The following is an 18,790-nucleotide window of genomic DNA, read 5'->3' as shown; positions in this document are numbered from 1 at the left end:
TGACGGGGGGGGGGGGGAGGAGGCAAGAGCCCTTCGCCCCCGTTTCCCTCTTTTCTTTTTATTCTTCTTCCTCTAGCTTCTTTCCTTTTATATTCTCTTTCCATTTCCCTTTCCTTTCTCTCTCTCTCTCTCTCTCTCTCTCTCCCTTTCGCCCTTCCCCCGTTTCCCTCTTTCCTTCTTCTTCTTTCTTTCCTTTTATATTTTCTTTCCCTTTCCCTTTCCCTTCTCTCTATCTCTCTCTCTCTCTACTATTTATTTGTTGGCGGGGGGGGGGGGGGAGGAGGCAAAAGCCCTTTGCCCCAGTTTCCCTCTTTCTTCTTCTTCCTCTTCTTTCTTTCCTTTTATCTTCTCTTTCCTTTTCCCTTTCCCTTCTCTCTCTCTCTCTGATTTATTTTTGGCGGGGGGGGGGGCAAGAGTCCTTCGCCCCCCCCCGTTTCCCTCTTCTCTTCTTATTCTTCTTTCTTTCCTTTTATCTTCCCTTTCCCTTTCCCTTTTTTCCTTCTCTCTGTCTCCCCCATCAAAGAGACCACTCTGTAATCAAGACCATTCCATTTTATTTAATACATTTTCGATATACTTAAATTGGCAACTATTACCTTCTGTCCGAGATCCTCATTTTAAACGACTGATGCGAAAGACTAGTCGACGCACCCTTTCGAGAAAAGCCCCCCCGCTTTCATCGATAGGGTGTGTTAAAACGGTACTCCGCTCTCAACGCACCCTTTCGAGAAAAGGCCCCCCTCTTTTATCGAATGGGTGCGTTGAGCACACCACACCGCGCCGCACCGCACCCTTTCGATGAAAGCCCTGCTAAGAAACCTCATGAAACTGCCATTAATGAGAACCTTTTACCGTCTTTTTCTTTCAGAGTGGGTCTTTTGATAGAGAGGGCTTGTGTTTAAAATGGGTTCCCCGTTTGAATAAGTATGGCGCTATGAAAACACATCTTCAATCTGTTAAATAATATGAAGCGGAAGGTGATGAGTAATTCAATACCTGTGTATGGCCTCAACCTTTGACTTGGGTTGGAAAGACGACCTGACTGTGATAGAGGCATACTACGATGTTGGGTACTCAGTGGTGCTGATGTGTGGGGTATAACACAAAGATGTCTGCCATTCATATATTGCATTATTCTCTCATTGTAGGAACATGCTTTGTCTCTCACTATGCTGTAGCACAGAATAATACAGTCGGGCAAGGTAAGTGTATATTCAATTTCATATTGTGCGGTTAGTCAGTGCAATGCTAAGTATAGGCGCATGTACGTGCCCCGTTTTCGATGTATAGCCGCATCTATATGCACGAATCTGGCAGTATAGACGGATGTCGCATGTACTGTGTACCATGGGGAAATCTGTCACTTCCACGAACGTGCAGTACTGGTATAGTCTCCTCTATGGAAAGCCGTTGGTGACTTTATTCACGTGCCCCAGACGTATGGAACGCGGCACACGTCTGCTAAATTGACCAATCACCGCCTGTTATTTAGCAGGCGCGTGCAAGGTGCGATAGCACACGCCTGTTACTTTGCCAGACGGATGCGCAGAACGCTCGTAAATTGAATTTTAAGACAACCAATCAAGTCCGCTGTTACAAAGCTGCTCAGCTCAGTACGTACGGCGCCTGTTCGCTATTACAAAACTGCTCAGGTCAGTACATATTGGATGGGGGACATACCCACGGCCAGGCACGGATCCAGGGGGGCCGAAGGGGTCTCCCCCCCCCCTCTCCCCCGCCAAAAAAGAGAGAGCTAGAGAAAGAAGGAACAGAAGTGAAGGGGAAAGAGGAGAGAAAGGAAAGAAAGAAGAGGAAAGAAAAGAGGGGGGAAGAGATCAGCGGGGGGGGGGGGGGGCGACTGAGGGCCTTGCCTCCGAGGCTGTTGCCCCCCTCCCCTCTCCCCCAAAAAGAGAGAAGGAAGGAAAGGGAAATAAAAAAGAGAAGAGGAGTCAAAGGAAAGGGGGGGGGGGAGGAATAAGAAAAGTAATGAAGGAGGATTATCAGTTACGATTTTCTCGCCAACAATTTGTTTATCCTCGGGGGGGGGGGGGGACAAAGAAAGAGAGTAGGAAGGGAAAAGGACAAAGGAGAGCTAAAGGGAACAAAAAAAAAGGAAAAAAGGAAAAAAACAGGAGAAAAGAAAGGGAGGGGGGTCAGATGCAATTAATCCAGCCAACAACATGTGGTTCGGGTAGGGGGTGAAAGGCCTTTGCCTCTCCCCAGCAAACTTTAAAAAAAGAGAAGGAAGGGAAGGGGAAGGGAAAGAGATGAGAAAGGGAAAGAAAAAAAAGAGGAAGAAGAAAGGTAGGGGAGATCAGTTGCGATTTTTCCCGCCATCAAGGTGTGGATCGGGGGCGAAAGGCCCTTGTCTCCCCCTCCCCCCTCAGCAAGAGAAGAGAGAGAGAGAGAGAGAGAGAGAGAGAGAAAGAAAGAAGGGAAGGAGGGAATGGGAAAGAGGAGAGAAAGGGAAAGAAAATAAAGAGTAAGAGGAAAAGAAAAGGGGGAAAAGATAATTATGGTTTCGCGCTCATCTCGCCTCCCCCAGACGAGACCAAGCGCCAGATACGCCACTAGACACCACTGGCGTACTAATTCGAAGGGGGGCAGACTCCCCCTAAAGTGGTTCATTTTTAATTCGATTTCAGTGATTTACAAATGTCGTAAAATGACATGATTTTTTAGTAAATTATACTGTTTTATGAGTTTGTTGGAAAATGACGAATTCCGAAAGTTACAGTCAGGCGAGAAATATGCTTATTTTGAGGTCTGCAAGTCAAGCCTCGCGGAACATAAATTGGTGTGGAGTCTAGGGGCGGAGCCCCCGGAAGTTCAGGGGCAATGGGCATTCATTACGTTCAGATGAGCATATTTTGATACCTTATTAATGACACGGGTAGGACACTAATTGGCGTGGGGTCCAGGGGCTGAGCCCCCGAGGAAACTCAGGGGCTATCGGGGCATTCATTACGTTCAGATGAGCATATTTTGATACCCCGGAAACTCAGGGATTTTTAGGCATTTTATAACTATCAGATAAGCATTCAGGGGCACGCCTTATGGCCCTAGGTGGGGTCAAGAGGGTGAAGCCTCCGAAATTTCATTTAATTACGGTCAGTTGATCATATTTTAAGACTTCATTATTTTGTGACACTGGCAGGTCACAATTTATTTTTCTTACTTCTCCCCACTTCTCTTGAATAAACTTTTTCAAAATAGATGGGGGACCTATGCCCCCGAGCCCCGCTGTGCCGCGAGCCTTTACATGTAGACCTCTAAATAAAAATACTTCTCGCCTGACAGTAACTTTGGAATTCGTCATTTTCCAACAAACAGTAACTAGCAGTAACTAGGCTTGTAGTCCGGTCAGCTCCGTTTGGTATCCTGAGGTTTTGAGAATTCCAGTGTCATGGACAAACGAAAATCTTGAAAAATTTTCATTGGCTAAAATTGTATAGTTTCTGGGTGCCTGGAGATGGTAGGTCCATAAGTTCTAACAAAAGCTTCGTTCACATATGCCTTCCGGTCACAAAACCTTATTATCTTATTTAGCTCAAAATCTTGGAAATCTAACTTCCTTACTTATTTGGAAAATAAATCGTGCAATATTGTATATTTACGAAAAGCTTGAATGTGGTATAACCTAAAGGGTAAATCCACTTCAAAATAATTCGCTTTCAATAGATGTAGAAAAACAAGAGGAGCAGAGCAGAAAAAATGAGTAAAATCGGATAACTAATAAGGAAGTTATGATTTTTTTTTTTAATATGAAAAACTATGGAACAATGGAAAGCACTACACAAATTGCCAATTTGGTTATCAGTTTGTGACGCCATTGCCTCACTATTTATCAATTGCTTTATATATTTTTATCCCATTAATTTCCCTCTTTTGACTTGATTTCCCCATGCCTTTGCCCAGGTTATATGATTTGTATCGTTTTGCGGGCATGACATTTCACAAGATTTTTTATAAACTTTGAAAAATTGAAACTATTTTCAGAATATTGTATATTCATAATTATTGACTTTTATATAAATAATTTTTCAGAATTCACATTTTTCATGATTTAACTGAAAACAATTACTCTACATTAGATTATTAGTGCATCCACACAAAAACATATTATTGTCAATATGACTTGGATGCTGGTGTTAGGAGATGAGATTCTCAGGGGGAAAGTGAGAAATGTATATTACCAATAGAAAGAAAACAATAAGAGGATAACGAGGCAATGACGTCAGGAGCGGATCCAGGGGGGTCGAGCGGTCCTTGCCCCCCCCCCCCCCCCCCCCCCGCAGAGAGAGAGAGAGAGAGAGAAGGAAAAGAAGGGAAAGAGGAGAGAAAGGGAAAGAAAGAAGAGGAAGAAGAAAAGAAAAGGGGGAGGAAGAGATCGGGGTTGAAAGGGCCTTGCCTCCCAGGCTGTTCCCCCTTCCCCCCCCCCCAAAAAAAAGAGAGAGATAGAGAGAAGGAAGGAAAAGGGAAAGAGGAGAGCTAAAAGGGAACAAAAAAGAGGAAGAAGAAAATAAAAGGGTGAAAAGAAGGAAAGTTGCTGTTAATCCCGCCAACAGCGTGCGGAGCGGAATGGGGGCCGAAAGACCCTTGCCCCCCCCCCCCCGGTCAACCTATAAGAGAGAAAAGGAAGGGAAGGGAAAGGTAAAGAGGAGAGAAAGTGAAAGAGAAAAAAAGAGAAAGAAGAAAGGTAGGGGAGATCAGTTGCGATTTTTTCCCGCCAACAAGGTGTAACGGAGGGGGGGGGGGGGCTCTGGTGTACTGATAGGGAGGCGGGGGCGGCTTGGGGGAAATAAAATTCAAACATGGTTTATTTCTAATTCCATAACGGTGGTTTACAAATAATGCTAAAATGACATAATTTTTCCGAGATTTGTCCTCATTTTTTAGTAAATTACCTATATTTTTGTATGCGTTTGTTGGAAAATGACAAATTCCTAAATTTACAGCCAGGCAAGAAATATGCTTCTTGAGGTGCCTACATGTCAGGGCGCGCGGAACGGCGGGGATCGGGAGCCTCGAACCCCCCCCCCCCCCCCACACACACACACACACACAATTAACAAAAAAAGTATATTAAAGAGAAATAGAAAGAAAGAGAGCAAGAAAGAAATAATGGTTAACTGCCAGTGGCACAAAATAATGAGGTATCAAAATATGCTCATCTGACCGTGATTAAATGCCTATAAAACCCCTAAGCTTTCGGGGGCTTTGCCCCCTGGATTCCACCTAGGGCCCTAAGGCGGGCCCTTAGATGCTCATCTGACGGTGATTCATTGCCTTAAACCCCTGAGCTTCCGGGGCCGGGGTGGGGCAGTGGGGGCGGTCCTCCCTTAAACGCTGGCCCCCCCCCCCCCAAAAAAAAAAAAAAAAAAAAAAAAAATTAGAGAGAGGAGAGCAAAGGAAGAGGACATAGGAAGAAAAAGGAGCAGACAAAGAAGATTTTCGAAGGATTAAAATCAGATTCGAGAACGGTACAACGAATCGTCTTCTTTCTATAATGATTTAAAGGTACTATGTCCCTTTTGCAGCCAACCTCAAATTCTGTAGAACTTTGCAGGAATTATGAATATGTCATGTATGTCCTATCTGTGAAATTTAATGTTAGCAGTGTCCTCATATTCAAATTATGCAAGGAAACCTGTTTACTTGCTGGACTTCACTGTCAGACACTATTGAGTGACTGACTGGCTTTTTTCCTCTTTGGTAATAACATACATGAAAAGAGTTGTGAAGGGTACATGAGCATTTGTCTACATCAATAACCCACTTCTTTAGATGGCCAAGATTAAACTGATTGAATCTTTACGCAGCATAAAACGTATGACCATTCGGTACAATTGTCTGAAAATCAAGGCTATTACTTTTGGGCTCTATAGCCCTAAAGTCGATTTGACAACTAATAGTCGTTATTTTCCCACCTAAAGACATTTTCAAGCCCCACCTTATTTAGGGAAGTTCTAAATTAGTATTATCTTTCAAATGCAATTGGAATTTAACTTTTTCATTTTTTGGCCTGCAAATGGGACATAGTACCTTTAATGAAACGTAAAAGCTTCCGCGCTTCGCGCAGGAGGAGGGGGGGGGCTGAATTTAGACGAGGATTAAGAGACGAGAACGGTACAACGAATCGTCTTCTATCTCTAATAATTTATTGAAACGTAAAAGCTTCCGCGCTTCATGGAGGAGGGGGGGGGGGGGGGGGGAAAGCTCGCCCGTCCCTGTACCCACCCCCCATTACGTCACTGCTGGTCACCATTACGTACCAATATTTGGGTCGCATGATTTCAAATTTGGGCCGCCCCCCTAAGAAATCCTGGATCCGCGCCTGAATGACGTCACAGACTCATGAGTGAGTTGTCAATTTGTCTTGTGATTTTAAAAGTTTTTCATGTCATTAAAAATCCAAACCTTTATTATTTATCCTATTTGCAAACGTTTAGTTTGATTGGTTTGTTATTAATTTTTGAAGTGGACTTGCCGTTTCAGTCCATACAACCCCCTCTCTGTCGATTCCTTCCTTTGCTGTGAGTTAGGGACATGATACATCAGCCCCTAGATGGCAACGCTGTTGCACCCAACCCCCCCCCCGCGAAACGCACACAGGCTACGCCATCTATGAACTACTTGAACGAAAATTGTCGGTAATATGTACTTGCACTACGTGGTCAGACTGATGGGGAGGTAGGGGGTAGGTCCGGGATGATCGTTCGCGTTTAAGGGTCGTTATTCATAACATGGGTTGAGGGTCGCTTTTCATAAAGTACAATTAAATTAAAATTAAATTAGAAATAAACAAAATGATAATAAGAAAGCGAAATAATGAATAGGGAACGTCCCACGGCTGTGGCGTAGGCGCAGGGGGGGGGGGGGGGGAGGGGGTCGCCATATGGCCTCAATTATTTGTAGAAAACATTTATTGAAAACGTACAATTCTGAACAAATAAAGAAAAAAGTCGTGCCCCAATAAAGTACGCGACCCATCATCCTGCCCCTGCCCCCCCCCCCCCCCCAACAAAAAAAATCATTACGACCACGCTACGCCATTCGGTCTACCCTCCCCGCAGTATTCCCTTGGTACGGTACGAGTAAACAGCGGGGGCTAGGGTACGTCGCCGCCCCCAGAAATAAAAAAAAAACACAAAGAAAATGCAATAAATTATCAATAATTCATTGCATTTGGCCCCGACCCCTAACATAACAAAATTCTCTATGTGGGCATGCCTTGAACCATAATGCATGGTCCTACATAGTTCCTATTAACTAACATCTACATTATTATAAGAGCAGTTTCATTATCAAATCGAATAAACACTTACATACAGATAATGTTATATAATGTTTTGTTCTTATACACATCATATTTATACCTAATATGGTGATCAGGGGCGTCGCTAGACCTTTTTCAGTGGGGGGGGGGGGTTGTAGAGGCCAACGATTACCGTCAAAACTAGCCACCAATTACCGACAAAATTAAATTTCCAATATCTACAAATTTAACCCTATAAACCCGGGGCCGAAGGCTAAATTGTTTTTCCTATGGACTATCTATTGTACTTGCATATGCGCAAATGGTCATTTTCCACGACGACACAAATATACGAATTATTTCGTCAACTTAGTCAGCATTCATAGCTATCACGGAGCTAGGATCTTATTTTAGGGAGGGGCGGAAGCTTAGACGTTTCCTTAAATTATTAGGAAAAGAAGACGATTTATTGTACCGTTCTCGACTGTTAATCCTTGTCTGAATTCAGTTTCTTCCCCTCCCGCGCAAAGCGCGGAAGCTTTGACGTTTCATTAAATGATGAGAAAAAGCAGACGATTCGGTGTACTGTTCTCGACTCTTAATCCTTATCTGAATTCAGTTCTCCCCCTCCCGCGCGAAGTTCTGAAGATTTGACGTTTCATTTAATTATTAGAGAAAGAAGACGATTCGTTGTACCGTTTTCGACTCTTATTAAGCCCTATTCATCTGAATTCAGTTTTCCCCTCTCGCGCGAAGCGCGGAAGCTTTGACGATTCCTTAAATTATTAGAGAAAAAAGACGATTCGTTGTACCGTTCTCGACTCGTCTAAATGAAGTTTTCCCCTTCCGCGCGAAGGGCGGAATTTTTCGGCGTTTCATCACAGTATAGAGAAAGGAAGACGATTCGTCGTACCGTTGTTGACTCTTAAACCTTGTTTGAATTCAGTTTCCCGAAAATTTCAAACCTCTGATTTCTTTAGCTGATATTATAGGAAAGTGAAAATACAAGTATAGTAGTACATATCTCACCGACTTCAAACTTCTGCATTGATATAGTACACGAGGATCGAGCAAAAATACCGACACAGCTGACCTGACACAGCAACATATTTACCCGTGTCTTTCTTACTCCCTCGACGAGACGACTCCACCCAACAACCCCCTTCTCTTTTACTCCCACTCCTCCTCTCTCAGGCTCTTACCTCCCCTCTTTCTCCTCTCTTTCATCCCCCGTTTGTTTTCTTTCCCTTTTACTCTTTTTTCTTCTTTTTTTCCTTTTCTTTTCTTTCCTCTCCTCCCTCTTTTTCTCTTTTCTCTTTCTTTCTTCTCTTTTCTTTCCTTTATTTTTCTTTCTTTCCTTTCTTTTCCTTTCTTTCTTTTCTTTTCTTTTTTTTTCTTTCCCTTTCCCTCTGTTTTTCCCCTCCCCCTTTTCTTTTTTCCCGACGGCAGCGCAATTTTTCCGACAACTATCCTGACAGGTGGGGGGGGGGGTGTCGCACCCCACTCCCCCCCCCCTCCCTTGGAGACGGCCCTGATGGTGATTCGTTATACCCTAACTTTAAATTAGACCTTCATTGTACCTAGGCAATCTCATCTAAACGCGCTAATCTATTATCCTCTCAGATTTAGAAATAATAATACTAACATAGAAATATGTTGTATTCCTCCAGCACACAACACATACATAATCTCAGGTGTAAATATCGTTTTAGCAAAACGAACTTATCAATCAATACTGCAATCTGCATGTGATTCACCTATAATTATTGCACTATTATTATGCTTCGACTACCCATATGACATATAACATAGAAATATTTTTATTAAATTACCTATATTTTTATATGCGTTTGTTGGAAAATGACAAATTTCTAAATTTACAGCCAGGCAAGAAATATGCTTCTTGAGGTGCCTACATGTCAGGGCGCGCGGAATGGCGGGGATCGGGAGCCTCGAGCTCTCCCCCCCCCCCCCACACACACACACACTTAACAAAAACGTATATCAAAGAGAAATAGAAAGAAAGAGAGCAAGAAAGAAAGAATGGTTAACTGCCAGTGGCACAAAATAATGAGGTATCAAAATATGCTCATCTGACCGTGATTAAATGCCTATAAAACCCCTAAGCGTTCGGGGGCTCTGCCCCCTGGATTCCACCTAGGAGTTTAAGGCGGGCCCTTAGATGCTCATCTGACGGTGATTTATTGCCTTAAACCCCTGAGCTTCCGGGGCCGGGGTGGGGGCAGTGGGGGCGGTCCTCCCTTAAACGCTGTCCCCCAAAACAACAAAAATAAGAGAGAGGAGAGAAATGGAAGAGGACGTAGGAAGAAAAAGGAGCAGACAAAGAAGATTTTTGAAGGATTAATATAAGAGTCGAGAACGGTACAACAAATCGTCTTCTTTCTATAATGATTTAATGAAACGTAAAAGCTTCTGCGCTTCGCGCAGGAGGGGGGGGGGGGGACTGAATTTAGACGAGGATTAAGAGACGAGAACTGTACAACGAATCGTCTTCTTTCTCTAATAATTTATTGAAACGTCAAAGCTTCCGCGCTTCGTGGAGGAAGGAGGGGGAAGCTCGCCCGTCCCTGTACCCACCCCCTATTACATCACTGCTGGTCACCATTACGTACCAATATTTGGCTCGCATGATTTCAAATTTGGCCCCCCCCCCCCCCTAAGAAATCTTGGATCCGCGACTGAATGACGTCACAGACTCATGAATGAGTTGCCAATTTGTCTTGTGATTTCCAAAGTTTTTCATGTCATTAAAAATTCAAAACTGTCTTATTAGTTATCCGATTTTGCAAACTTTTAGTTTGATTGGTTTGTTATAAAATGTTGAAGTGGACTTGCCCTTTAAGTCCATACAACCCCCTCTCTGTCGATTCCTTCCTTTGCTGTGGGTTAGGGACATGATACATCAGCTCCTAGATGGCAACGCTGTTACACCCCACCGCCCCCCCCCCCGTGAAACACCGGGCTACGCCATCTATGAACTACTTGAACGAAAATTGTCGGTAATATGTACTTGCACTACGTGGTCAGACTGATGGGGGGGGGGGGGGGGTTGGCCCGGGATGATGGTTCGCGTTTAAGGGTCGCTATTCATAAAATGGGTTGAGGGTCGCTTTTCATAAACAATTAAATGAAAATTAAATTGGAAATAAACAAAATGATAATAAGAAAGCGAAATAATGGATAGGGAACACCCCACGGCTGTGGCGTAGGCGCAGGGGGAGGGGGGTCGGGGGTCGCCACATGGCCCCGAATATCTGTAGAAAACATTTATTGAAAACGTACATTTCTGAACAAATAAAGAAAAAAGGCGTGCCCCAATATTGTACGCGACCCATCATCCTGCCCCTGCCCCCCTCTCCCCCCCCCCAAAAAAAAAAAAAAATCATTACGACCACGCTGCGCCATTCGGTCCACCCTCCCCGCAGTATTCCCTTGGTACGAGTAAACAGCGGGGGCTAGGGTACGTCGCCGCCCAATAAAAAAAAAACACAAAGAAAATGCAATAAATTATCAATAATTCATTGCATTAGGCCCCGACCCCTAACATAACAAAATTATCTATGTGGGCATGCCTTGAACCATAATGCATGGTCCTACAGAGTTCCTATTTAACCAACATCTACATTATTATAAGAACAGTTTCATTATCGAATCGAATAAACACTTACATACAGATAATGTTATATATGTTTTGTTCTTATACACATCATATTCATACTAGTATGGTGATCAGGGGCGTCGCTAGACCTTTTTCAGTGCGTGGGGGGGGGGGGGTGTAGAGGCCAACGATTACCGACAAAATTAAATTTCCAATATCTACAAATTAACCCTATAAACCCGGGGCCAAAGGCTAAATTGTTTTTCCTATTGACTATCTATAGTACTTGCGTATGCGCCCACGACGACACAAATATACGAATTATTTCGTCAACTTACTCAGCATTCATAGCTATATATTTTAATGCAGACACGGAGCTAGGATCTTATTTTAGGGAGGGGCGGTAGTGAGCAAGCGCGCGGGGGTGTGGGTGATAGGCCTCCCGCGCGAAGCGCTAAGGCTTAGACATTTCCTCAAATTATTAGGAAAAGAAGACGATTTATTGTACCGTTCTCGACTGTTAATCCTTGTCTGAATTCAGTTTCTCCCCCTCCCGCGCAAAGCGCGGAAGCTTTGACGTTTCATTAAATGATGGTAAAAGCAGACGATTCAGTGTTCTGTTCTCGACTCTTAATCCTTATCTGAATTCAGTTCTCCCCCTCCCGCGCGAAGCTCTGAAGATTTGGCGTTTCATTAAATTATTAGAGAAAGTAGACGATTCGTTGAACCGTGCTCGACTATTAATCCTTGTGAATTCAGTTTCCTCCCACGCGAAGCGCGGAAGCTTTGACGTTTCATTAAGTTATGAGAAAAAGCAGACGATTCGGTGTACTAGCTGTTCTCGACTCTTAATCCTTATCTTAATTCAGTTCTCCCCCTCCCGCGCGAAGCGCGGAAGTTTTGACGTTTCATTAAATTATTAGAGAAAGACGATTCATTGTACCGCTTTCGACTCTTAATAAGCCCTATTTGTCTGAATTCAGTTTCCCCCTTTAGCGCGAAGCGCGGAAGCTTTGACGATTCATTAAATTATTAGAGAAAGAAGACGATTCGTTGTACCGTTGTTGACTCTTATAAACCTTGTTTGAATTCAGTTTCCCCGAAAATTTCAAACCTCTGATTTCTTAAGCTGATATTATAGGAAAGTGAAACTTCGAGAAAATACAAGTATAGTAGTTGTAGTTACTCTCGAAGTCGTCACAGCGGATAAAAATTCACAGTTCGTAGGGAAAAAGACTTGTCGGCACCCCCACCCCCATCCCCCACTCCCCACCCCCCCCATCCCTTTGGAGACGCCCCTGACGGTGATTCGTTATACCCTCACTCTATATTAGACCTTCATTATACCTAGGCAATCTCATCTAAACGCGCTAATCTATTATCCTCTCAGATTTAGAAATAATAATACTAACATAGAAATATGTTGTATTCTTCCAGCACACAACACATACATATATAATCTCAGGTGTAAATATCGTTTTAGGAAAACGAGCTTATCAATCAATACTGCAATCTGCATTAGATTCACCCATAATTGTTGCACTATTATTATGCTTCGACTACCCATATGACATAGAAATATAAAGGAATAATCATAAACTATATACAAGACAAGAAATATAGACTAAAATTGATTGTCTCTAAGAAATGTGATAACTTCCACTAAACTAAACTTTCACGCAATATACAGCAATACATGTTGTAGTATAAGCCAATCAACATCCAAACATCAACCCTTAAATACAATTAGGCCTATGGGATAATTATGAGCAGGTTTATTCGACTGAAAACTACCAAATAATAATGGTCGATCAGACAATCCCTTGTGCCAAGCAAATGCAAACTCTTCACAGTGTTTCCAACTTCTAATCTGATAAGCAAACATGCCTCCTATCAATAATCCCCCTGTCCTAGCCTAGCCCAATGGAGAGTGTTGCTCAACAACACAACATGAACGAGAATATTGGGGAAGAAAGGGAGAGAAAAGAGAGAGTGTGTGTTCCCCTACCACGAGTGAGGTGACCTCTGCACAGAGTGACCCAAGAGAGATAAAGAAGAGATGGAAGAGGGGGAGAGATCTACTCTGTTGTTCCAACACTATGTATCTACACTGGATCATACACATTATCACAATGGCACTGCATGTTGTATAGTATATCACCTAATTTGCAATTAGAGTAGGTTCTGAATGATAGATTGTAAATCTGGAAACTACCATTCATGATATTAGACTTACCTTTTCTTTATCAACCCTAGACTAGCTTTATAGTAAACTTTCATATATAGCAGTTCGGCACCTCGTTTATAATTTGACATACTATTCTTTGCATCAGAAAGTTCCAATCTCAATGGAAGTACTCTTACAATGTATACTTCTTTTCTGACATAGAAATCAAAGTCAATACTTTTAAGAACGGTAAGAGTACCACGTGCATCGATCACCACGTGCCCGGGACATTTTTGCTTGTCTGCGCTGCATGCACTCACCGTACACACACACATTAAACTCCATATTTAACAAGGTATCTGATTGGTCGATCAATTCCAGACGCATGCGCAGTAAACAGCATCCATCTGGGAAAAGGCACACGTGTGCTAATAAAGTAACAGGCGTATGCTATTGCACCTTGCACGCGCCTGCTAAATAACAGGCGGTGATTGGTCAATTTAGCAGACGTGTGCCGCGTTCCATACGTCTGGGGCACGTGAATAAAGTCACCAACGGCTTTCCATACTCCTCTGTGTTTAGTACCCCAGTCAAGAGCAGCCGCTTGCTTCAGTTAGCTCCCGGTTGATTGTCGATCATATATCCACTGAAATGTAAATATTTAAATCAAGAGACACCAAGGAATGTATGTAGGATAAATGCCTATCTGCATCCACAGTGATATTATAAAATGGGTGCCCTCAATTTGTTATTTATTCAACATTTTGATCATAAAATGCAGTAATTGTAAAAATATCATTGCACGTATAACGCGCTAAAAATTAGAGATATTTCTGCAAAGCGCTTTAGGACATCGTAGATGTATGCATGGAGCACTATAAACCCAGAATATGATTTAGGTATATGCATGCCTTAGCCTTATTGCAGGCATAATATACGATCTGATTATCGCAGGATGTATTAGTTTCCTTTTCCAGCTAGGCATTGTTCTAGAGCTTATCATCTGGATGCAGTTTGACTATATTATATCCGATTGGTATACAACATGTATGCGTGTGTTGATAAAGGGAAATCCAACCTTTGAAATAAGTTCATTTGTATATGAAAGAAGAAAAATAAGAGAAACAAAATGGCGCAAGTTTGAAATAAATCGGACCAGAAATAAGATAATTCAGTGTAAACCTTGAGATAACTATACATTCATGCGATCGTCAAATTGGTAAGATCGTCTGTAGATTGAATTGTTCACGTTGTCATTTACAACCGTTTAATTGTCACTTGGACAAAACTATCTTTCATTGCTATTTTCTCCCCTAAGTGCTTTCTCCCTTGGGGCACTACCCAAGATAAAGATATTATTAGAGGTCTTCTAAAAAAGAAATTCATACGAAACAGAATTTTAAACTAGATGTTTCAGTCATTTTGTTGGTTGAAACAAACGGGAAAGTTGTCCGGCACTACGTCACATAGACAGTATCGATTCAGCCAAGTGTCTAATTGTATAATTATAACAACTTTCCCCAAATCATAGCTTTTTTTTTTGCAAGCCATCATTTAGAACAGTTCAATTCAAATAGTGACATACATAGAACTGCTTACAGAAATCATATGTTTGAGATGCAGGGGTAATAAGATGGCTGCCGCTTTGCATTGTTGCCTCTGGTTGCACAACAGCCAATCATTATGCAACACCATAACCATCATAATGCAGGTCAATGATATATGTACCACTCTGACATTACTATCCCAATCAAGATGGCAAATCTCAGGGGGAAATGGTTTAAAGGAAACTGCAAACTTTGGAGAGATTGCTTTCCTTGCTCAGTAATCAATTAAGAGTAATTTCGAGATTCTTTTTTAACTGGCTGACAATTCTTAATAAGATTTATTTTGACGAGTGGAGGAATTAACCGTGGCGCAATTTCAGCCTGTAGAATCCCAACCCTCCTATCCTTATCTTGTATTGTTGTTCTTTGCTCTTTTTATTATCATCATTAGTATTATTAGTATTATTATTATCATCTTATTTATTCATTTATTGTTTGTTTATTATTATTATCATATATCACCATCAGTATCACCGTCATCATACCCATCGTCGTTGATTCGTTTCTGGTTTTCACATCTACGAATTAATAACACTATGATAATTAGATTAGCCCTCACTGCAGGCCCTTGATATATATTCAGCTCATGGATGCTATGAACGCGTGTAAGTAAAGTGCGCAAAGCAATAAGCGTGTAGAGTCTTTATCGATCCCTGTCTGTGTGCCTGCATGCTATTCATCATGACAATATTGAAGCTGCGGAAGGAGGGCAGTTCCCCCCTCTCACATGAAGCATGAAGTCTAGGTATAATATCCCCCAGTTATGGAAGCGGTCAATAATTATCCCTATCCCAAAAGGTAAACAAACGAAAGAAATGAATGATTTCAGACCCATATCCCTTACATGTAGCGTAATGAAATGTTTAGAGAAGATTGTGTTGAAACACCTCATGAGGCAAGTTGGGGATCAGATAGATGTGTTGCAGTTTGCTTATAGGGAAGGTAAAGGTGTAGACGATGCAATTTTGACATTTCTCCGTAATATATATAATCACATGGACCACGTTGGTAATTCTGTAAGATGTTTGTTTGTCGATTTCTCAAGTGCATTCAACACAATTGTACCGCACATACTGATTAAGAAACTAATTGAGATAAAAGCACACCCTATCCTCATTCTATGGATACAGGATTTCCTAAATGAAAGTGAACAATATGTTCACTTGAGAAATGTAAACGCTAAAGTGAAATTCATCAGCATAGGAGCCCCTCAGGGCTGTGTCCTCTCTCCAGTATTATTTTCTATTTATACCAGTAATTGTATAAGCACATCACCAAAATGTCAAATAATTAAGTATGCAGATGATACTGTAATCTCAGGCTTTATGTCAGACACCAGAAGTGAACAAGATTATGCCACCTGTGTAAACAGATTTGTAACGTCTCGAAGACAAAGGAAACTAGACTTTAATTCGTCACTTTGACGAATTAGGTGATACGTGCTATTTTGTTATCATGAAAGTGTGCCGATGATGATCTAATGATAATGATCATAAATACGATAAAGACCATCATTAAGAGTGGTATAGCGCCCCCTTCAGGTATTCGATAGAGATTTGTAGAATCAGGATTTCAGAAAAAGTCGCCTACTACACGCTAACTAAGAAAATTCTGACATGTCGCCTTTAATTGAAATTTTCACTATGATGATGTCATCGAAATGATAAATGATGTACGTCAATATTGTAGATAATTTATTAGCTACACCGTATCAGAATTTGGGAGAACATAGAGTACAAATAAGCTAGATAGTGCTCAAAGATCAATGTCATGAAGATTCATGATTTGAACGAAATTCACCTTCCTTAGGCATAACACGCAAATTAAGAAAATTCTGAAATGTGGCCTTTAATTGAATTTTGTACTATGATGACGTCAATGAAATAAAAGGTAGTGTGTATTTTTCTTGAAGGCAATTGCCTCAATTACAAGATACCGAAATTTGGAAGAAAATCAGTCAATATTATGAGAAATACACTAAATTTTCCAAAAATATAATGACGTCATAATATGCAATTTTGTATTTTGACTTTCAAGGCCATTATGATGACGTCAAGATGTATTTAATGGCCTAATAAGATATGAAATCATATCTCCGACTCATACTGTATCTAAATATGAAACAAAATTGGCAGTCCTTATTCATCCCGATGTACTTTTTATAGGCATGTTTTTGCCCATATATGCTATGTAATACATGAGCTCGCACGCACGGATATTTATCTTCAACGGACGCTCATTCCGTTATTAATAGTGATAAAAAGATGAACATGGTATCAAATTGTTCAGAAAAATATGAGGAATATCCTGTCAAAAGAAATTGAGAGGTAATTATTTTTCGTTTGGCCGTGACGAACGAAAACGCGCAAAAACGCGCGTTTTGCACGATTTTTTATAAAATGCTTATAATGGCCTAAAACGTATGCAAAAAAAAATTAAGACGATTTTGAGCAATTTAAAAAAATTCGCGCGCGTTAACGCGCGCACAAACGCGTACGCGCATTTTTGCGTGCATTTATTGACCTGAAATTGACCGGACGGATATTGATCTTAATCCTGATAATTATAAATGAAAAATTCCTTTCCGTTATGAAGATATGATCATAAGTTGATTTTCACAAAATGGCGCCTGGATGACGTCACGATCATTTTGACTCTCCAAAAAGTCACGCAGTTCTAAGTTAGACTAAGATCTATTATCATGGCAAGTTTCATGATAATGGCTTTATTCAGTCTTGAGATATCTTGCGAACAAATTCGAGGAAGAATAATAAAAATAAATAATAATAATAATAATAATAAAGAAAAATCTTGACGAAATCAAAAGGTGATACGTAGACTTCGTTACGTATCACCTAATGATTATAGATTTTAGGAGAAGTCCACAAGCAAGACCACCGTTTATTATTCAGGGGTCGGCTGTGGAAAGAGTTGACAGTTATAAGTACTTGGGAACAACGGTATCTGATTCACTCGACTGGTCATCAAAATGTTACCTTGCTTAGAAAAAAGTGCAATCAGAGAATGTACTTCTTGAGAATGATGAGAAAGATGCATGTAGACAAAACAATTCTGACTCTATTCTACAGATCATTGATAGAGAGTGTAGCTACATACAACATAATATGCTATTTTGGGAATGCAACTCAAAAAGATAAGAAGAAGTTAGACGGTACGAGGAGAGTAGCACAACGGATAATTGGCAGTAGCCTACACGCAGTATCCACACTGTATGAAGAAAGAGTAGTTGCTAAAGTCAAACGAATCATGAACGACCCCACCCACCCGCTTCACACTAATTACAATTACAATAGGTCAGGCTTTCGTCTGTGTGTGCCCAGGTCTGCACGAGTGAGAACTCGGCAATCATTCATAGCAAACTCCATCCATATGTACAACGGAATGTCTCGAAGACCCAGTGTTGTACTTTAATATCATATTTAATCTAATTAATAATTCCCAAATTGGTTTAAGACGAAAATACATGTATGGGTAGATTGGATACCAAACCTCCTCAGTATATCAGTATATTTATATTTACCTCACCTGTTAATTCGTTTGATCACCTGACACCTCCTCTTGCTCTGCTTCATTTACTATATGTTAACTATTGTTCTGAATTAGTGTTTATAAAACAACATTCGATCCTCTGTTAATCTGTGCTTAATCATATGTTAAACCTTGTTTATTCACTGTTAATGTCTACATTTTTGTAAATTTATTAGTAAATGTTAATCTGTATATGTTACACCAGTTAAAATCAAATATCCAGAAATGGACAATAAATACTAAATTGAATTGAATTGAATTGAAAGCTGTATCATCAATTTCAATCGTAAACGAAAATTTGCACTTGTCGATAATATTCTTATTTTGATATTCCCTTTCATATATCTTTAATATGAATTTAATGTATAGTTCATTTTTTAAATCTTATATCAAAGCAATCAAGCGGAGTGCGCACAAAATTAGGGGATGAACTAGTATTTTAAGCGTCAGGAATAATCCGTTGAATCAAGAGAAAGGAGTATACTCCTGCCCCATCCCATCCCCCCCCCCTCCCCGAGGAAAAAAAAGGGTGGTGGGGGGCTCTGCATACTTTTTTTCTGCATAAAACCTTTACATTTTAATGTGTGAAA

General features: G+C 41.0%; 1 protein-coding gene across 1 annotated transcript in view; it reads left to right on the top strand.

Annotated features, from left to right (window-relative positions):
- Positions 1 to 1,025: 1,025 nt before the first annotated feature.
- LOC115929708 (scavenger receptor cysteine-rich domain superfamily protein-like) overlaps positions 1,026 to 18,790 on the top strand; it is a 50,549-nt gene continuing 32,784 nt past the window's right edge. The window contains exon 1 of the mRNA XM_030999580.1: positions 1,026 to 1,202. Within this exon, the coding sequence (XP_030855440.1) occupies positions 1,109 to 1,202 (94 nt within the window). The 5' untranslated portion in view covers positions 1,026 to 1,108. The remainder of the gene's footprint in view (positions 1,203 to 18,790) is intronic.

The sequence above is a fragment of the Strongylocentrotus purpuratus genome, unplaced genomic scaffold, assembly GCF_000002235.5.
Source record: "Strongylocentrotus purpuratus isolate Spur 01 unplaced genomic scaffold, Spur_5.0 spur5_scaffold_5, whole genome shotgun sequence".
In the NCBI taxonomy this organism is placed as follows: domain Eukaryota; kingdom Metazoa; phylum Echinodermata; class Echinoidea; order Camarodonta; family Strongylocentrotidae; genus Strongylocentrotus; species Strongylocentrotus purpuratus.
Note: the sequence above shows the minus strand (reverse complement) of the source record. Positions and strands in the feature narration are given on the sequence as shown.